The following is a 22,547-nucleotide window of genomic DNA, read 5'->3' on the forward strand; positions in this document are numbered from 1 at the left end:
TGCTTAACTTGAAGCCGTGATTAAATACCATAAACTTTTTAAGCACAGTCTTAGGTACTTTTCTGAACTGTGGCCATAAGGAATAAAGCCTGTTTAAACATATAGTAAGAGAATGTCCTTTCTTGGCAGCAGTTTTGTAAATCACCATCTAGCAGACTTATTAATTTACCAGCTTTATTGATTGACCTGAGCTAAACACCACCACATATTAACATTAAAGAATATCACCAATATTTGTTTAAGTCTGACTGCCATGTTTGTTGCAAAGCTATGAGTTGGAAGAAGCAGCGTTAATTATTTTGAATGATATTTTATTTCAAAAATATATTGACTTATTGCAATCAATTCAGCGTGTTTGCATCAAATAGCAGTGGTCCTGCCACTCCTGTTTATCTTATACTACTCACTAGTGGACATGACACTGTACACCAGGGCCATTTACTACTATACAGCTGGAATTTTTAAAGGGGCTTCAGATCGTAGCTAAGTGAAACTGATATGATTCATGTCTCTTTCATGGCTGCCCACCAATGAATAGCAGTGATGAAGCTGACCCTAGCTGAGATTCACGGAAAAATTGTCAAACCCAAAGTGGTTTCACAAAACACTTCAGGTTTGGCAAATGGGCAATTTCATCAGAAAATTTCCTACCAGCTCTAGCTGTGAGTCTCTTTAATCAGCCACTGGTACCAGGCATTCAAAGAGGAGAGTCTTGCAGGTACCAACTGCTGTTGGGTCTATCATGTTAATACAGTCAGAAGTGTGAGTGTGAGTGATCACAGGAGCAGCTCAGTCTTAAGCCACCACAAAAACCAAATAGGAATGTTGCCATTTGCATAACTGAAAAAACAATTGGGACTCTTCTCCCATTTAATTGTAGAAGCTGTAAACATATAACTGGAATGTTATATCATTGTTTTATCCATTCTTTCAAAAGCAGCCTTTAATTTCACATGCACAAAATTGCTTGAACCTACAATCACCAGGTTGTTTTTGTACATCAGGTACTTGAGCTTCCAACTAGCTCGTATTTGAGAGTGTCAGCTGTACTCCCAAATACTTGCATGCACAGAATTAGAAGTCAGACTGAGTCAGACAGAAAGTTTGCCCCACGTCTTGATAAAATGTGAAAAAGTGATCAGTTTCTCATTAACGTATTTTAAAAACTATTCATAGGATTTTTCAACAACCAGTTTTTCTAGTCAGTGTCTGCAACTATGTAACTTAAAAGAAAGAGGTTCTTTTTGCTCTACTATTGTGTGTGTTCCTAATAACCATTATAAAAGGATCCAACTATATAATGCTTTATTGCAAACTTAATTTCTTCTTAAACACCCTTTTTGGTTATAGTTTTTTTTCTTACCTGCTGCTCTGTCAGGCCTTATTATTTTCACAAGTTTCTAACAATCCTAAGGTCAAAATGAACTTATTTGTTAGCTGTGTGTGACAACATCCAAAAGGGGCACTATATATCACAAAAACAGCTCACAAATGGGCTAGTCACATTATTTATTATGAGCCACACATGTGACAAATTATCTAACTCAGTGACTCCTAATAAGTCAAAGAGCAAGCAATTAGCTAACTCAGTATGAGGGCTGTTTGTGGCAATTTATAGATGCTCTCAAGCTGTCACAGCACTTCAAAGCACCATTAGGGGAAACCTTTTAATGACTCACTTGAGATGACAAGTATTACACAGCACACATGGCAGCGATGAATTTGGCAGCCTATTCTGTTACACAACACCCCCCCCAACAGCTGTTTACGTGTTTGCAGTTTGTGTTTCTCCCTTACAAGTTACAAGCTGCTGTAAATGATGAAACCTATGTAGTACATTACCTTGAAACTGGACAAGTAGAGTTCAAGTCTGTATCATGAATGAGCTTTTATGAACATTTGAAATTACTGGAATTTTGTAAGTTTGCATGGATTGTGAAGTAGGAGAAGAGAAATATTAGAGCTAAAGAGGGGCCTGAACAGAAATCCTGAATCAGAAAATTTCTGAAACTTATGAAAGTTGGGATCCAGTACTGGCGCCATTCTTAATAATGAGCCAAACAAATGCATGAATCTGAACAGGCTCAAGCTTTGGGAAAGTCTGGATGTGAATCCAGTGGCTCAGTCCAATTTTTAATTAAGAAATATTACGGTTTAGAATATGATCTTCCATTATTAATTATGGAAATCAGAGGCTATTTTGTGTTTCTCCACCTCCTCTGAGGCTGCCATGAGTGGCTAGTGCACAACGTGGATGCTTCAGCCCAGTCTAGTAAAAACAGTGTCGTCATACTTTGCTCTCAACCATTCTAATGCATCATGAGAGCTCAACATCTTGAATGGAGAATGACTATTATATGACCCAAAGCCAGTATATCTAGAAGTAACTAGCTTGCATGCTTACCTACAACGACCACCTCACCACAGTAGCTCAGATAATTAATAGCAGAAATGGCTTCCTAAATAAGGGAAGCAAATGAGCAAATCCTGTGCATCTTGGTGCTAGCTCTCTACTACTCAGTGGAAGAATGCTGTGCACCTCTGTGGTTAGACTGTTCCCACACAAAGCTAACTGATGTACAAATGAATCAAATGATGAGAACAACAACAGGGGCTCTGAGATCAACGAACACTGAGTGGCTACCAGTCCTCTCTAACATCATACCTCCTACCATCATGCATTATATTGCAGCTAAGAACCTCTGACAGAATCCAGAAGATACCACAACTGCCACTTTTCAAAGATATATGGAAAGCATCTCGCCCCTGACTCATCAGAAGACCAACCTGGACTATGTTACCGACCATCTCCAGAGCAGATGCTTTTACATCATGGTGAGCAGCATGGGAATGAAATGTTTCCATTAAGAAACTCCTTCCTCATCACTCAACCTGATGAAACACTGCCTGGCTTTGACCTGCCACATTCTCTCTGGTGCACACTCAACTGTTTCAGACACAGGGAGGTGAGGTGTGCGGTAAATGACCACACCTGGGGACTCAGGGACAACCCTCTGTTTAACTGTGATGCAGTCGAGGATGTTGCACACCTACTGAATAGCTGCTTCTCTTGTGCTGGTCTTTCAGGAGAACTTTCCAAACTCCATGCTGTTGACCCTGAGGCTATCGAATGACTAGAATGTGTGATACCTACCCTAAGCCTTTTGACATTTTAAAAACTTTTTTCTTTTTTCATTTGTACGTCTGTTTCATCTTCCTCCTTTATATTTTGAACTATTTTTCCATCTTCATTATATCATTTGTGCTTTTGTCAATAATACACAGTTTTCCCTTCCCCCTGTATCTCACTATTGGCAACTAAGGAAGTGTTTACTTGGATTGCAAAGTTAACCGTTTTCGATCCTCATCCTCCCTACCACACCCTATGGTGCTCAGCCAAAGCACCTCCTGCATTGTTAAACAGAAGCGAGTGATCTGTGCAGCAATGGTGGGTCAAGCCTCATCTCTGTGGAGGAAAGCCTGCCCAAGGGCTACCAATGTAATTGGAAAAGAGGCAAATAGAAGCCATAGAAATTAAGAGAAGCCTGATGACAAGACGTGCAAATCCAGTGATATTAAGCAGGTGCTCAAGGTGGGAGAGTGTGAAGGAGAGGGAAGGAGGAGGAGTGGGGGAGGCAATGCAAAGAAGAGATAAAATAATCATTGTCTAGAAACGCCAACAGATAAAAACAGGGTAAGAAGACAGCTGATGAAGCTTCCAGTTTACTAAACTACTGCAGCTTCTTTCACAAGCCACAAAGAGCTTGACTATATTGTCTGTGGTTATAGAAACAGCACATAGCTATGCTTGGTGAAAGACAAGATTAATCAATGGGAATGAGCTGGTGACAGCAAGAAAACACAACACCCTGACTCATTTGGCTATGACCACACTATTGCGAGGGGGGGGGGCGGGGAGGGGGCGGGGGAGGAGTAGGGGGTCAGGGAAGGCAGGTGTCAGGCTCATGTTCACAATGATCAGTCCAAGCCATTTACCCACACCCTCCTCCGTGCTACAGACATGTAGCAGAACTAATTAAAGTTCTCTTTACACAACACACACATTTTATTAAAATGAAACAATCCATTGATTGTGCTTCTGCATTCCACAACAGCCGCAGCTATATTACAGAAACTCTGTGATTCCAGACAGCTTGAGGGAAAAGTACCTGCATGGAGGAATGTTTAACAACTATCATTTATTGCACAGTGATTTCACCCAAGAGATTTAACTTGTCCGTTTGTTAGAGCATCAGTTTTTCAATGAAAACAAGAACAACTCAGTTTCATACCTTGTGTTTGCTAAAATTAAAGCAGGGGAAAAATTTCAATTCTTTTCAGTACAAAATAAATAAATTTTTGTTACAGGGAGGATGTAAGAGTCAAAAATGAGATAACCTTTTCAGATGGAACAAATATTTCCACACATTGGATACTGTGACTACTTTAAGATAGTGGGTCCAAATGGTAGAAATAGCTTTTAAATAGTTACACATCTCCATGCATTCTCCAAAATTGTTTTATGGAGACTTTCTAGTTATTTGGGTGGGAGAAAAGCTACATACAGAGATCAGAGGCCTGTGATAATCTGTAAATTCTAGAGGTCTCTTGCTAAACATTATAGAAACTTAACTACATCACAATATTTCATCAGTCTTCTTACATCTTGTCCTTCACCCCTTTTCTTTTGGCATCACTACATCTTTGTCAAGTCTTGCCTTTGTTCCCATGCATTACGACGATGCTGCTGAGCTCAGAAGTTACAAAGTACAGCTATCTGAACACTGTACCAGAGGTCATTTTACTGCATTAATGTAATAATCCATCTATCACATTTTGTATATCCGTGAATGACTTGTGCTGTTACTCTAGCTTATGAAAAAACTTCATACTCTGAAGAAAAAATATTTCTAGAGAAGCCACATTTTGGAGGGTGGGGTGAGGAGAAGGGTGATGGAGAGGGACCTGGCTCCAGTATCCATTCTGCGGGGGGGAGGGGTTGGAGGAAATAAGGAGGAGGAAAAAGGGAGAGTTTTTCTAAAAGAGAAACAATGAAGCAAGCTAATTACCAGTTCAACCGTCTGACACACAGTCATGAGTGGCAGAGTACAATTTTCATATTCTGAGGAGTAAACATAGTGTTGTCAACCCTCACGATCTGAATGTGAGTTTTAAGATATTGGGAGTTTTTCCTCGAAGTTCCTCCTCCTGAAGCCATGGGATTACAAAAGCAGCTCAGTTTTCATTTAAAAAATTGTTTTTAGCATTCATGGTTGCAAAGAAGAGGGTTGAGAACATGACTAGAGGTTATCTTGAAGGTTCAAAAATAAAAGGCAAAGAAAAAGAATTTATTATTTTTAAAAATCTCTTGGGTTTTTTTTTAAAGATACTCTCCTGGCTTCTGAGGCCTGCCTCATGATTTTTGAATGCTCGGGGTTGACAATACTGTATGATATATCAAAATAATAATGTAGGTACTTCATAGCCAACAGCCACTGTAATTGTCTTTCATTAGAATGTCACTTTTCACTGAGACTTATACACTGCAGTCAAATTGCATGAGTCCCTTCTTGGGTGTGCATTTGGAGACTATCCTGGTATAGCTATGTTGCCGTAGCTATGGCAGCATAACCCTGTAGTGTAGACATAGTCTACATATACCAATGGAAAGGGTTTTTCTCTCATTGTAGGAACACCACCTCCCCAAACAAAGACAGCCACGTCAATGGCAGCATTCTGTGGGGAAAACACACACCCCTGGTCAACACAGCTATGTTGACTTAACTTTTTACATGTAGACCGAGCCTCAATGACCATATTTTCCTTAAAAAGAAAAGGAGTACTTGTGGCACCTTAGAGACTAACCAATTTATTTGAGCATGAGCTTTCGTGAGCTACAGCAAGTGAGCTGTAGCTCACGAAAGCTCATGCTCAAATAAATTGGTTAGTCTCTAAGGTACCACAAGTACTTCTTTTCTTTTTGCGAATACAGACTAATACGGCTGTTACCCTGAAACATATTTTCCTTGGGATCAGATCACACAATGATCAGAAAAAAAAAAGTCTCATTTTGCAATCCTTTCCCAGTAGTTTACCTGAGAAAAAGGATGATGGATAAAATGCCCGTTCAATAAAAATGAGAGTGTCTTAAAATTTTCGTTGCAGACATCCAGCCTACTCTCCTTTGAACTCTGAACCTCATTTCTAACAAATAGCCATACTTCTATCAAATGTACTACAAACTAGGATTGGCTATATTCTCAGACTCTTTTCTGTGACACTATTTGTAGGGGGTAGGGCCTTATTACTGGGTACTAGAGGGTACTTCCCTCCACCAGAACATTCGATGCCCTGCACAGGGAATGGAGACAGGCAGTTGGGTGACCTGCCCCCTCTAAAAGGGGACATAGAAGTGTCTGTAGTAGAGGTGGTTGAAAAATTGGGGATTTTTTCCACATAAAAATTGTCCCATTTTTAATTGAAACATTTCAAAAGTTTTCGACTAGCTCTAGTCTGGAAGCATACTGTGTGTTACCAAGAAGACTAAAATTTTATTCACAAGTTAAAATGTATTATTTGATAGGACTGTCGCCGAAATATCTTAACCCAGATCTTGGGAGCTGGTATTTAACAGCAACTGTAGCCAATTAAAAACACACGAAAATACCACTGGAGTGTGGCCTTGTCTACACAACGCGTTAGTCCACACCAGCTGGGGAGTGGATTTGAGAACACACTAACTGTCTGTGTAGACCTTGCTGGCACACTCTAAAAGTTCCTTCGTGTGTGCATTGTTGTAGTCCTGTTTCAAACAGCATTACATTAATGAACACTAGGAAACACACATGGATATTTAATGCACAACACGCTGGCATGCATGAGAATTTAGTGCGGACTAACACACCGTTTAGACAAGTCCTGTGGCGTTGTTTCAATCTTACCACTGACAGCTACTTGTTATGATTCCAAACATATGTCCCAAATATTATGATGTCACAATTCACTGTCTCCTCTACTAACTGAAGTGGACAAGAATGGAATAAGGCTCCAATCCTGCAAAGGGATCCACCCACTCACACCATTATCTCCCTGTAGAGTATCAATTAATATACTCAATGGGACAGTATGTGGATATAAGTGTCTATCCAGTAGCTCCTTTTGCAAGGAGCAGCTCATCGTGAGTCACATACTTTTCTATCACTTCTTTCCCTTATATTATTAATTAGTATTGTTATTTGAAGGTAGTTCGATTTAACTTCCTATGTCTTGTTGCATCTCTATTTATTTATTGTTGGCTGACCAAACTTTTTTAAAAAGTAAATAATTTGCTTGTGAGATTTTTCTTCTATTTTGTTTCCCTTTATCCCATTACTTTTGTACATGCCTCCCCCGAGCCCCTCCCCTCATAAATGTTAGCAACCGTAATTACACATATCCCTTCTCCAGCCCAATTACTTGTTATTCTGATCAAATGAAGTCTTCATCATTTGGTAAAACCTATAGCTGTTTCCCACTCCACCCTCTCCTGAAATGTGACAACTTTATGTAGTGCTTACTGATGTCTCTTCCACGCTAAGCCATTTCTTAGCCTTTGTATGTACATCTCACATTACCAGACTGACATGTGCAGTCCCTTGAGTGGGTATCTGTGACACGCTAGGATGTTAAGCGCACAGGATATAGTAATGCACCCTTGAAGAAGGGAAGGGAGAAGGGCAAGATGTGAAGAACATTGCTAAAAGTTGTTAAATACCCATAGCATTAATTAAAATAATGTTGAAGGAGTTCTTAGAACACAGTGATCCTTCTATAGCTGTGACTAACCAAGAGTTTCAGCCAATCAGTGGGACAATGTTTGCACCAGTTAGCCAGTTTGTATAACATGCAAAGCTGAAAGTGTTGAAACCAGACAGAGTCTCTGGTGCATCGACTAGTTCATGTTTGTTAGGCCAGATAGCCTCTAGGCCTGCTCATAAAATGCTGGTTTCCTTTCTCTCCCTCAGTAAATATTGCTGCTCCATTGCATCCTTCTAATTGCCTCACCCTTCTGCACCACCCTGGGCATCATCAAAGACTTGATGAACAAATGCATGGAGGTTTTGAACACTGCTATGAGATAGCAGATGGGATGGGAATCAAAGTCAGGCATTCTAGCTAGAACAATGAAAGTCTGAAGAAGTCATAACACACTAAATTACTAACAGAAACTATTTTTGTAAGCCACACACAAAACCTCAGTGTTGTTCTTTTTATAGTTCTGTGTAATGCTATGAGTGCTATAGACTATCTTCTCATAAATCCTGCCAGGTCAAACTGAAATCTGAAGATTCAGATTACACTATGATCAAGAGCATCTGCTTTCATCTCAGACACAGCAGGGATGAGGCAAGAGTCATCATTAAAGATTTAACAAATGAATCAGCATCCAGTGTGGCACAGCCAGCATTCTAGTGAGAAAGTAGACAGAGTGGAATCAGCAAGTTTTGTTTTGCTTAAAAAAGAAAAAAACAAAAACAAAACAACCCCCAACCAGCATCTGCATTATGTGTGTGTATATAAACAGATTATATCTCAACCCTCAACATTCCAGGGAGAGACTAAAAATCAAACTAGAGGGGGCTGGATAGTAATTCAGGAATATTATATATATATACACACACATACACAGGAGTCAGTTTATAGTAAATATTAACAAAGTGAAGCTCAAATTCTTACAGAGCCTTGCAATGTGCAAAAAATTGAAAATCCAGTTATAATGAAACTGTTTCATGTGAAACTGCTCTGTGAAAATTATGACTTCATTATAAAAGGATTCCAGCATGTAAGTGCACACATTATGTATGTGTATATACAGAGTGCCCAATCTCTAATCACACCAACCTCGGGCATAATCTTGAGTTCTTTACTCAATTTTTACTCAAGCTAATTTCCACACATTTCAAAGGGAGTTTGCCTGATTAAGAACTCTAGAACTGGACAAATTTAAAAAGAATAAAAAAGTAACATCTAAATACAGAAACCAGGATTTAGTCCACTGACTAGTTCCGGGGCAATAGCAGTAAAAAAGCAGTTACAAATACTGAACTGTGTAGTCTGAACATGGATGGCATCCTTCAGCTTTCTATGTGTGCAATCAAAGGAATCACTCTGTCCAAGGGCAATCTCTTCTCTCTCGACATATTTGTACGGCTATTGCACTGGGACCCTGGAGATTGTTAGTATTTGTTTAATACATGTATTTGAATTCTTGCCTCAGCGCTTACTATCTGGGGGAAGTTCAGTGGTATTCTGTCTATCTGACAGCACTATTCTTTGGGGAGGTGGAGGGGGGGGGAGAGGCTATGGGGCGCAGGGGTAATCTTTAGGGCAGGACAACTACTCTCCTCTGACACAAAATGGAACACTCTACAATAAAGATAAAGTTCATCTGTGCGGGAGACAGAAGTTTCTTGGGGGCCGTCCTACACTGTGGATAGGAACTAAGGATCAACACAAACCTCACCATTTTCCATTCCAAGTGCAAGGTTCATTTCTGTGATATTGCTTTCTCTGATAGAAATATATACAAAGCAAATGTATATTTAAAATATAATAAACCCAAGACACTCCACTGCACATGCGTCTGCCTGTGGGGACAGGATGAGAGAACAAACATGTGACAGCTTGGTAGTTGTGTTGCTCATTGCACTACTGTAAGACATTCAGGTACCTCTCCCCTGCTCAACAAACTCTTCTGGTGTGCACCCCAACCTCCCTCCACATTGGAAAGTTATCGAGGGAGCTAGAGAGCACCAGTATTAGACGTATCGGGAGCTCTAGTACAGACAAACCTACAGTGCCCAGAGCTATTTTCAATACCTTGTCAGTTAAGCTTGCTACAAGCAGGTTCAATTGATATAGTGGTAAAAGCAGCTCCAGCCATAGGTGTTGCGTCTACCGCAGGGTTCTAAACATTGCTAGCATCTGTGCAATCAAACTTGTACACATTTAACTTTAGAAAGAGGAAGCCTATTTTGAACATCTGATACCTACAGCAGTTAGAATCCTGGATGAGCTCTCACTTATGTGATGACCACTATGTTGGCTGACCCCAGAGACTGAACCAGGGATTTCCATACCTACAATCAAGGTTTCTATAGCTTGAGATAAATGCACAAAAAGGTTTTCTCCCCCCCCACAAACCCACTCTCCTGTGGGGAGAAAACCTGGATTTGTGCTGGAAATGGCCCAACTTGATTATCATACACATTGTAAGGAGAGTGATCACTTTAGATAAGCTATTACCAGCAGGAGAGTGGGGTGAGGGAGGAAAGAAAACCTTTGTAGTGGTAAACACCCATTTTTTTATGGTTTGTGTGTATAAAAACATCTTCTGTACTTTCCACAGTATGCATCCGATGAAGTGAGCTGTAGCTCACGAAAGCTTATGCTCAAATAAATTGGTTAGTCTCTAAGGTGCCACAAGTACTCCTAACCAGTTCAGTTATCCTTCTGGGCCACTTCATCAGTGGCTGGTAGGGGGGATCTGGGCACACCCTCTACTCCGGGTCCCAGACCAGTGACCCTAAAGATAGCAGCCATCCACCGTGTCCCTTTAACTAAGCTGTATTGCTGCTATGATTCCATGGACCATTTCCCTGTGGCCTCACCACATTCTTCACCCTTACCTTAGGGCCTTGTCCTGGTTGAGTCCCAGCCACCAACCTGGAGCTCCTCCTTGCTTCCGCTGGTCTCTGCCAGAACTGCTCTGTCCGAGGTCCTGTAGCTCCCTCAGCCAGTCAGGCACACCATCCACTCTCCTCCAGTTCCAGCAAGGAACTGAATTCTGCTCTACACTGCAGCTCCTTTTATATAGGTCTGCTGGGCTGGGATTGGCTGCTCCCTTTAGCGCCTCTCTGATTGGCGGCATCCTAGGCCACTGCTCAAGGCAGCTTGCAGAACTCTCTCCACTGCCCTTTCCTGGGGCATGGTGTGGCAGGGTCGTGAGGCCTCCGGGGTGTGTGTGTGTGTGTGTGTGAGATAGTGGTGGTTCAGGGCCTAGTGCACCATTTCACAATACAAATCAAGTTTTTCTAATTTTTAAAATAACCAAACTTCCTTTTATCTATCACAATAACATCATTTAAACCTAGATCTTTTAAATTTAATTATCTGTATATGGTTCATGTTTAAATAAACAACAGATAATTTTTCTTAGTGATTGCCAATAGCTTTAAGTAGATTGGATTTAAAAAAACCACAGACAATTATAAAAAATAATCCACAGAAGTTTGGAAAGGATATGAAACTCTGATATTCCAGGGCATAATCCAACCTCTAATTGAGGAAAGTACAAAGAAATTTCTACAACTTCCCATTTAGGATTTCTTGCTCCTTCTTCTGAATTACCTGTTATTGGCCACTGTCAGAGATAGGATATTGGACTAGATGGGCAACTGGTGTGGTTTATTATGGGAGTGCCTAGATTCCTAAATTTAAATATATAAGAATTCATTTTGTGCCATTCCAATGCCTTGGTCAGACCTGCTGAAACAACTCAGCACATATTCAGCAAGGCCTGGCAACTTGTTTTTAAAAAAATTACTTGTGTACACGTACGCAGGTCAGAAGGATCGGTACAACTTTCTATAAATTTGCCAAGCAGATTAACTACATTTGTTTAATTGCTGAAGAGATTTGAAGATGAAAACATTAAATCAGAAAAGTATATCATAGGTGGGGGAGATTTCTGCTAACCCCAGATGAACATATTTAGTTAAAAAAAATAAATAAAACCAAACCAAACCAAACCGGAGTCCCAATAAAGCAAGATGATGGCGCTTTAAATAAGGATAGCTTACAAGTAAAGCTTGTGGTTGAAATTATGTCTTCACCAAAATGGCATTTTTGCCAAGGAGACTCTTGGCAGCCTTCATGGGTTTATACTAGCACAATTTACCAAATATGGTTGGGAATTTGCAAACATCAAAGATATTAGCATTTGTTCTTGAGTCTAACATAACACAGTCCACAGTCTTGCCATCAGAGCCTATAACTATTAAGTGATAACTTAAGCATTGGAATGCAAATAATCCATTGGTTCACATCGGCGTCATGTCCATTTGTCAATGTTCCCAGTCACCTACAGCCCTGACAGTACCTTATTTGACTTCTGAAAGGAATAGACTATGGGAAATGTATAAAAAAATTAAATTATGAGAGTAGAAGTCAGCAATGATTTACTCGTAAAAAAGTAATATATTAAGCTACACTGTCCAGAGTTACTTGACCTCAAAGCTGATTGCTACTAAATTGCTTGAATTGAAGTTAGTCATTTACCTACTGGCAGCTACTCAAGATTTATTTATTCAGGCTACAAAGTTTTATCATTTATCTATAAACTCCCTACTACATGTTAACTTTCAAAACACTGATTTAACTGCAAAGCCTGGGGAAACTACATTGAAACAAATGAAAAATTAATATAACTGCTTGATAAAACATAAAACTTGAACAATTTGACACCTCTCCTTTGAGAAGTTAAAAGGATGCGTTGAATAGTTTATGGATAAAATGGGATGCAATAAAATTTAAAGAGACCAAGATCAGAGACCTCAAGTCATTTGACCTATATATTGGGCATTTATGTCATGAAAATAATATGGATCTGTAGTTTATTAGATGAAAACTAAATAGTGATGGAGATAGTTCTGTGCTGTAGAGATAAGTGCAATTACTTCACATTTTAAAGCCAAATAGAGAAGTTACTGAGGGACAACTGGACTTCTCCCTCACTTCTAACTGCATGTTTACCTAGCATAATTTACTTTTAATACATTTGCAAATCCTAGTGAAGAGCTAAAACTTTTATTTTGAACCTGTATTCAATCAGATTTAAGGAGAGGGAAGATTAGAAAATTACCTGGATTTTGCAAAACTCTGATTCTGTCAGCATTATTAGGAAGTTGTGAAAAAGACAATGAATGAATTAAAAATGGATATAGCCTTACATAAAACCTACCTCATTTTTAGAGATCTTTTTTACTAGGCCACACAGATGTCAGACCACTCCTAAAGGTTGCTGAAATTTTGATCTGAATAGGGACAGGTGGCTATGCTACTGAGGCCACTACTGTCTACCACCCTTCTACATTTGCAACTGACTTTATTTTACTCCTTTATCCAGTCATCACTAATGCTACTTCATCAGTCTGCTGCACACAGGGCATTCACACAACTGTCCAATCAGTTGCTTACTTCCTGAAGACCCAGTTGTATCACTGCAACGACACACTAGGTGGCCCGCAGTCTGGAGACCAGGAGTTCGAAGGTTTATTCAGAACCCACATAGCACACAATATGCTGTTTCTACCTTGGCTTCATTAATCTACTATTAGTTTTGATAACTGAGTGCCACTGGCTATGGAATCAAATCATTATACTAATATAGTACCCCAGAAATGGGTTACAAGCTTCCTTGTCTAAAATATATAAAACCTTCTGAGAGCCTCAGATGAAAGATAAACTAGAAGCTCCTTCCCCCTTCAGGAGTTTTGATAGGCAGAGCATCTTAGGCTCCGATTCAGGACAGCATCCGTGTTCAGAAGAGCACTCAAGCATGTGCTTACCTTGAAGCATGGGATTTTCATTTATTCAGGAGATCACTTAGTGTATGCTAAAGATCAAGGCTGGATTAAGGCACCCCAGTACCCTAGGCTTACCATGATAGAATGCCTCCTGCAGCTCCATCTTCCAGGTGCACCCCCCACTTTTAGTGGCAGTGGTCTAGGGACTCCACCCTTCCTTGAGGCAGCAGCACAGGTTCCTCATCTCCTGCCATGCCATGAGCAGCAGAAGGGACATCTTCCCTCTTGGAAACAGCAAGGTCCCCACTCCCAACCTGAAGCGGCACAGGGCAGCAAAGGGGCCTCCTAATACATCCTCAAGCAGTCAGAGTTGTGATGTTTTGGGGTTCAGTGAAGACCAGAAAGAGGTTGCGTCTCCACCTCCCCCTTAACACTGGATGTCTTAAATGCTCCACTGCTGAGGCTCACAGACCAGACTCACTCAGCCAACAGACAAACATACAGTTCCCTGACTGTCCATGTGCAAAGAAGTTCAGCACTCTGACCACAACAGCTTGCCAACAACACAACCACCCCACCAAGGTCTCCACCAGCCTTGGTTACTACTTACAGGGTGACCCCAACACATCCCCAGTCCTGAATTTCCATTTCCCCAATACCATGTGCCCTGATGTGTCTAGCCCTTTTCTGGAACACTTAATGATGTAATAAGGTTTGTTGCTCCTTTGCAGAGACAAACGCACACCTGATTACTTAAACTGGAGCTAACAATCACTTCAATTTAAACACAGCATGAGGCTGGTTTTGATTAAAAGTAAAAACAAGTTTATTTAATCAAAAAGAGAATCCAAAAGGTTTTAAGTAAGTTCAAGTACAAGGAATAAAGATGAAAATGGTTACAAGCAAATAAAAGTAAAAACTTTTAAGTTTTTAAACTTAAAAAGTAAGTGACTCAGACCCAACTTAACAAGCTGCACTCTTTGTTCAAGGTAGATTTCTTCTTTCTTCCCTGCAGTCACATGCATCACCCCTCCTTCCAGAATTTGCTTCATCTGATACAGTTGACTAACTGAGCCCATATTGAAACCCTGAAAGAGTTGGAGGAACAGCCTTTTCAATAGCAGGTCTAAGGTGAAACATTCTCACAAATCAGGAAAGCCCAATTCTGCCAGCTTCAGATCATGCTGCAAGTCTCATTTCTTCAATAAGGCATTTCCCAAAGCACCAGAACAGAAGAAAACCCAGGAGTGCATTCCAAAGCCAACAATTAAGCTAATGAAGTAGGACCGTCCCTTTAAAGAGATTCAGTTGTTTTCTAAAAAGCATGTTCATGGCTCTGATAGTGGGCTTTAGATATTACTATAGATAGATTTTAAAAAAACATAATTTGGCCTACATTTTCAAAAGTAACTAGTGACTCTGGACACCTTGATTTTTTGGTGCCCAGTTTGAAACACTTTTTTAAACGGGCCTCTTGAAAATCAAATTTTGGAAAGATGCGTCAAGTTGGATGCCAAAAACAGAGGCACCCAGAATCACTAGTCACTTTTAACAATCTAGGTGATAAAATACCAATATCAGTATTACATGTCAATAACAGTTACCAAACACATTCCAACTATCAACCTCTTTATTACATTAGAAAGTCAACAATTGCCAACCATTTCCAAAGATATCTCCTATTCCAAACAGGGGAAAAGTGAGGCAACCTGTAATAAGTGTGTGTCAGTAGCTGGCACATGACAACATTTTAATAGCTACAGTTGTATTTGGATTTTAAAAGGAAAATGAAACTCTTTATGACTACATTTTGCTATTTGTCGGAGATGTGAGATGGAAACCCCTTGGATCTTGTCTCTGCACTGCATGGAAACCCCTTGGATGTTATCTTTCTGAATCTGTAAAATTGAGAACTTTGATTTAAGTATCTGTTCAATGAAAAAACGGACATGAGCTGTGAACAGAAGTTATACGTTCTGGGCCCATTACTGCACTCTTCACTCAGGCAAAATTTTAGTTGACTTCAATGTGCATTTTGCCTGAGTAAGGAGTGCAGGATCAAGACCTTTAATCTAATAAATCAGATAATACCTTCAGATGGTACTATCTACATGGAATAATGACTGTAGGTGCAGACATAAATAACTTTTGCCATGGGAAGTTCAGCAATTTCAAGAGAGCAGTTATGGAAAAAAAAAGATTTATTTTTAAAAGGCAACTCTAACGCTCACTCACACTTCACAAATAAAGTCTTAAGAAAGAAAATGAAAGTTCAGAAACAGATGCTCCCTGGAGCACTAGATTTACATCAAAGTATCTTCAATTTAGGTCTAGAGTTTCTGGGATCTAACAAAACTTTCCCCCACTCCCTTATCTACCTCTGTTTAATTAATCACAGTGTGTTTAATCAAAGTCCACTCCTGTGCCGCCCCCCCAACCCTCCCCCAGTATTTATTTTAGTACTGCTATCAACATCAGTAACTGAAGTAGTATGGAACAGAATTCTTATATAAAAGGTAATACTGTCTGGTTACTGTAATGAGAGATTAGACTTGAATGCCTAAAAAGTCTAAGTAAACTTAATTATGGCAGCCTAAACCAGACTTTAATTGTAATAAATGATTATTTGCACAACATCCCTATCTCTCCAGTAAATTATTATAACTTCTGGCATAAAACTGAGCATATTATCAGATTCCCATAAATTATGCCTGCACTCCTTTTGTCACTGCTGTCTGCCTAATCTACATATGCAACTACATGGTTTATTTAGCTCATAGGAAATTAAATCAAACTACTGTATACATTTTATATATAGATTAGTGTCTTGCATTTATAGTTTTTTCTTGATTTCAAGACGGTATCCAAAACATTTCTGGTGTAAATGCAACTATGTTTCTCAGGGGTTGTTTATTTATGTAAGGCAAATAAGAGTGAGTGAGTGTAAGAAGAGAAATCGATACAAATGTATAGAGCTGTTTTAATGTCAGTTTAAGATACAAAGGAAAGTATGCTTGCTACTAAGGTGTAGGCCAACTAGAGCACTTCACTATCTTATACACACTTCCCATTCATTCATCACAACTGAAGTAACAAAATGTGTGTTCTGGGGAGGGAAGACAGATGTGAGCCCTAACTGTAACATTAAATTCAAAATCCCTTGAACTCTTTGGGGACGTTTAGATCTGGATCCAAAGTTTGCAGCTCAAGTCCAACCCTCAAAAAAGCAAAACAAAATCCCGCGTAGAAATTCTGAAGTACACACATAGTCAGAGCCCTTTCTCACTGGCAGTTACTTATAGGATATGATAGTAATCAAAGCTATATGGGCATTGTTATTAGTGATATTTATTCACAGAATTAAAATAGCATTGAAAGAGAATCAAGGCTGTGGCAAAACTATATAAAGCAAGGAAGCTAATGTTTAAAAATAAATCATATACTAATAAATCAGACATATTGTAACACCTGTGTTCAGGGACAACTCCTCAGAAATCCGTAAGGAGTCATCCTGTTGTTGCTAGATTTTTTAAAAGCTTAGTATGTTTGCATTTAACAATGAGTCTCCTAGTTAATTTTTTCTGTGACACTGACTGTGACGCTCTTAAGGTGTTTTGTAATAGAATATCTTTCCTTCAAGCCCTCCTGCCCCAACAGCTTATTTCTAGTTTCTGGACTCAAATGTAACCAGCAGCTAATGAAATGGCACTCAATGGCCCCTAGACCCAGAAGTGTACTAGGAAAACCCCACTCTGGGACATCAGGGCTGATGTGGCTCTACCGTTACCCCAGCCACAGGAGTTTAGGGAAGACAAACTCAGCTGGCAGAAGCAGTGACAAGCAGCTGCAACAGGGACCTTGGGACAAATGATGACATCATCAGCATCCAACTCATTTTTGTACCTCTAACTATGGCCATTCTCTCCCCTGTGCAGATTGGCTGCTTCCTCCAACCTTTCCTGCCTCCTCTCTCAGTCTCTCCACCTCAGCTTCACTCCGCATAGTTTCCAAGCTTCCCTTCTTCCCTCCGCTTCTTTTTCCTTACCCCCTCCTGAAAACGTCTCCTCCCCGTCCCTTTCTCTCTATGTTTAGCTAATCTCCACAGGGGATGAGGGGAAGGAAGAGAGAGAGAGACATAGAACTTAACAAGCAAACCATCACATCACATTGTTTTCTCTGCCTGTGTGTTATTTCCCTTACCCTGTTCCTGTTTACTGAGATTGTAAACTCTTTGGGGCAGCTAATTCACATATTCTGTGTTTGTACAATGTCAAGTGCAATGGGGCTCCAATTTTGGTTGGGGTCTGTCATAAACATAAAGGGAAGGCTAACCACCTTTAAATCCCTCCTGGCCAGATGAAAAACCCTTTCACCTGTAAAGGATTAAGAAGCTAAAGATAACCTCGCTGGCACCTGACCAAAATGACCAATGAGGAGACAAGATACTTTCAAAGCTGGGGGGGGGGGGGGAGGGAAGGGGGAACAAAGGGTTCTCTGTCTGTGTGTCTTTTGCCAGGACCAGAACAGGAATGCAGGTCAGAACTCCTGTAAAGGGTTAATAAGCAATCTAGTTAGATATGCGTTAGATTCTGTTTTGTTTAAATGGCTGATAAAATAAGTTGTGCTGAATGGAATGTATATTCCTGTTTTTGTGTCTTTTTGTACCTTAAGGTTTTGCCTAGAAGGATTCTCTGTGTTTTGAATCTGATTACCCTATAAGGTATTTACCATCCTGATTTTACAGGGGTGGTTCTTTTACTTTTTCTTCAATTAAAATACTTCTTTTAAGAACCTGATTGCTTTCTCCTTGTTCTTAAGATCCAAGGGTTTGGGTCTGTGTTCACCTATGCAAATTGGTGAGGATTTTTATCAAGACTTCCCCAGGAAAGGGGGTGTAGGGCTTGGGGAGATTTTTTGGGGAAAGACGTTTCCAAGTGGGCTCTTTCCCGGTTATATTTTGTTAGACGCTTGGTGGTGGCAGCAATAAAGTCCAAGGACAAAAGGAAAAATAGTTTGTACCTTGGGGAAGTGTTAACCTAAGCTGGTAAAAATAATCTTAGGGGGTTTTCATGCAGGTCCCCACATCTGTACCCTACAGTTCAGAGTGGGGAAGGAAACTTGACAGGGTCCATAGGCACTACTGTAATATAACAAATAATAGTATCTAATTCATGCTCTAAAAGGCTGAGAAGAGGTATGAAATGTTTTCGCAATCAGTAATTGCTTCCTGAATGCAGTCAGTCACTTAAAAAAAAATTCCGTTTACACAGTTCTTTTCAGAATATGGATTCACACATATTAAATGGCTTGACCAATGGGCTTCACAATTTGTTTAGTATTTAAAAAACAACCACTACCACTCTGATCTATGTTGTACAGCTTAAAAAAAAAAACCCTTAACAATTAGGGATGCTATTTTCAAAAGAGCTCAACTTCCATATAGACATTTAAATCAAGCAGCCAGATTTTCAGAAGTGCTTAGAACCAAATGGCTCCGATTGAGAATCCATTGGGAACTGCTGGGTCATATGCTCTTTGGAACAAACCCCTAGTTTGGGTGATGAACACTTTTGAAAACATGTCCTCAGAACTTTCCCCTCCTACTCTCCCCAGTGCAGATTATCTTCAAATATTTTTAAATAAATCTATTCCTACTGTGTCACTTTACAGGTCAACTTTTCAGGCGAGGTATCTAAATTGTCAACAGAAATGGACAATTGAAAACCTAAGTTTGCATATACCTCTTTAAACCCTGATCTTCCAAAGTGCTGGGTCCCTCTGGAGTCTAATTCACACACATCTCCTGCACCTTCCGGTATTAGGCACTGAGCATGCTGAGATTAAGGGTGAAATTTAGGTGCCTATATTTGAAAATTTTAACTAGCATGACATGCATCGTTCCAGAATACAAAATCTCTGAACTCAATTTTTAAAGAAATCCAGACAGGTGCACTCTAGTGAAAGCACTACCAATATAAACATAACAAAACACAAGACTCTAGCTGGTAGGGGCAGAAGAAGCCAAAGCAAGGCCCACTGAACATTCAGAGAACTTCCTACAGTTTCGACTGGACTTTCTCTGCCCAGTGCTGATTGGCTGTTTGCCTCAATCTTCTCCCTTCCCTTCCCCTCCCCTGCACTGTCTTCACCTCAACTTAACTCCACACCTACCTCCTTCCTCTCTTTCTCTTTGCCCTGTTCCCTCTCCTTTCCCTTTTCTTTCAGGTTAGCTGATCCTTTCCTAAGTGAACCCACAAATAAGTAAATAATAGTGGAACTAACATGATGTTTGCTCCCGTTGCATTGTTCACTCTGCTTGTGCGTTAGAACCTTTCCCTCACCCCATGTCTGTTTACTTAATTGTAAGTTCTTCAGGGCATGGACCATCTATTACCCTGTGTTTGTATAGCAGGGTCCCATTCTTGACTGGCCTTTAGGCACTACTGAAATAAACATGATTAACATCATCAACATCAAAAGATAATAAATATATGAATTGTAAAGACCGTCTTATTTTGAAAGCATGCTGTGGAGTCCTAAATTACTTTGTGTAAAGCAATTAAAAACCCACTTCTCCCATGGTCCAATATACATAACTGGAGCCACATCAGTAAAACTGCAGGTTTCTCCCCAGTAGTGGACTGCCCAGGGTTACAAAGACCATGATATTATGACTTACTTACAAAAAGGCAAAAAATAATCATTTCTACAATGAAAGTCATGGCCATGACAAATATGGAGCCTTAAGTACTTGCTGAGTCAGGGCCTAAGTACATGCCTAACTTTAAACACATGAGTTGCCCCATTAACTTTAATGGGCCTACTCATGTTCTTAAAGTTAGTAAATACTTAATTATGTCACTGCATTAGGACCATAAATAGCAACATAATACACAGATAACTATTTTTTTGTGCTGCTATGTTATTGTCATGACATTTTACCTACTTAGGTTTGTGCTGTCAGGGCCTGCTACATACATAATGCCCTATCTTTGGGTGTGCACGTAAGAGACAGAGGGAGGGATGTGGGGCTAGGACATATTACATATAGACTTATAAATACCAGAATGTTGGTTAAATCACTGGTGTCAGGTTGCAAGAATTTTGTCCATCTTGCCCATCCTTTGGAAACCAGATGACACTCATCTAGAAAGTTCACTGGACCAAATTCTACTCTCAGATATTTGCATTCAACTTCTACCAGTGTCATCAACTGCAATGTACATATTTGTAAAATCTAATATGCAAAAACTGTGCTTCTTTCTTCCGATCACAGTTTTTGAAGTCTGTTAGGAAGAAAAATACATGACTTAAGTGAACGCTGAGATAAACAATTATAATCAAATGAGAGAATTTCTATAATTAATTGTAATTCTTTAAATGTTAAAACTTATTATCCTATTATTCAGGTCTATGGATAAAATTCAGGCCTATGGATACATTTACAAAAACAATTGCTTCCGATTATAAAAACAACTTTGCTGAAAACTGAAATTCTGCTTATTTTGTCAATAATTTTTTCCTATTTTTAATGTGCTATTATAGTCAGAAAAGTGGCTATGGAAAATTATGTTCTTAGTCAATAGATCTGCTCACTATGTGTTTTCAGAGTCAAATCTACTTATTTGACTGACAAAAATACATTTTTATTCCTTTTTTATGCCCACAATAAGGCAAGCACAACTATGAGAAAGTGAGCAAAGTGCTATTCTGTAACATAACATCCGTAAAACTGTCAGCTAAATTCTAATAGCAGAACCTTTATTCTAGTGTTGATGCTTGTGTCAGAATGGCCGGATTTTTAGATCCCTGGTTGAGTTTGCTGGCCTGTTAGAAGAGCCATTTTTTAATTTGTATAAAGTGGACATATTTGATCAGAAAATCATTGAGAAATAATAAACATAGAAGATCATTTTCACAGAGAGTCGCTCTTCAAAGCAGGACCACATTTTGGAATCATCTTAGATTAGTTCCACTGTGAAAATGCCAGCTGAGTTTTTAGCCTCTAAAGTTCTTCTTTTCCTGTGTACAGATTAGGTATAAGCACACCTGTTGGGAAACCCAAGTTTTTCAAGGTTGACCAAAGATTTCTACAACATGAAGGACAGAACACTTTAATGGTGATATTTGTGGGATAGAGCTCTGCATACAAAGTCTATTGGAATTTCAGCAATTTTTAGATATAACAACAAGATGATCTATTGAATGGGCATTTTTCATTGTCATGGAGGTTTTTTGCAAAAGTGGTGCTGCTGATTGTATAGAAAAATACCTATACAGAGAAAACCAGGAACTACAGTATCAGTAATGTATGCTGTTCAGCAAGAGTTAAAAGTAAAAATTTTATGTATATATATTTGGAGACAGATTTCAATCACACTCACTCTCTCTTTAACTAGACCAGCAGTTCTCAGACTGTGGGTTGGGACCCCAAAGTGTGTCGCCAGGGCTGGCTTAGACTTGCAGGGGCTCGGGGCTGAAGCCGAAGCCCAAGGGATTCAGCCCTGGGTGGTGGGGCTCAGGTTACAGGCTCCCTGGCTGGGGCTGAAGCCTTTGGGCTTTTGACCCTTCCCTGCCCAGGGCAGTGGGATTCAGGCTTTGGCTCTGGCTCCCCGACACGGGGCAGTGGGACTTGGGCGGGCTCAGGCTTCAGTCCCCACTCTTTGGGTTGTGTAGTAATTTTTGTTCTCAGAAGTGGGTCACGGCGCAATGAAGTTTGAGAACCCCTGAACTAGACAAACAGACAAATATTTATAGGGTTATAACAGTGCTCTTCACTCTGGCAATTTAAAATAATTAAATGAACCAGTAACAAAACATAAATAATTTTAAAAAGTCTAAGTAACAAAATTTTAAAAATAACCCCACTTGTGAACAATAAGAAATGATCCTTATCCCTAAGGTATTAAAATGGTATTAAAATGGTCCATGGTACAAGCAAAGGATTAACAAATAAGTCTTGCAACCTTCTCTCTGATTACT

The 22,547-nt window shown here is 39.7% G+C and overlaps 1 protein-coding gene across 2 annotated transcripts in view; it reads right to left on the reverse strand.

The window, feature by feature from the left end:
* The window catches only part of GMDS (GDP-mannose 4,6-dehydratase), a 551,379-nt gene that overhangs the window by 228,458 nt on the left and 300,374 nt on the right, over positions 1–22,547 (reverse strand). The window contains exon 8 of one of the 2 annotated variants that reach the window (XM_048839739.2): positions 14,426–14,653. The exons of the other annotated variant lie outside the window; for it this stretch is intronic. Within the exon in view, the coding sequence (XP_048695696.1) occupies positions 14,462–14,653 (192 nt within the window). The 3' untranslated portion in view covers positions 14,426–14,461. Of the gene's footprint in view, positions 1–14,425; positions 14,654–22,547 lie in introns of those variants that run through there. 2 annotated transcript variants of the gene reach the window in all.

This window comes from Caretta caretta, chromosome 2 (genome assembly GCF_965140235.1).
Source record: "Caretta caretta isolate rCarCar2 chromosome 2, rCarCar1.hap1, whole genome shotgun sequence".
Classification (NCBI taxonomy): Eukaryota; Metazoa; Chordata; order Testudines; family Cheloniidae; genus Caretta; species Caretta caretta.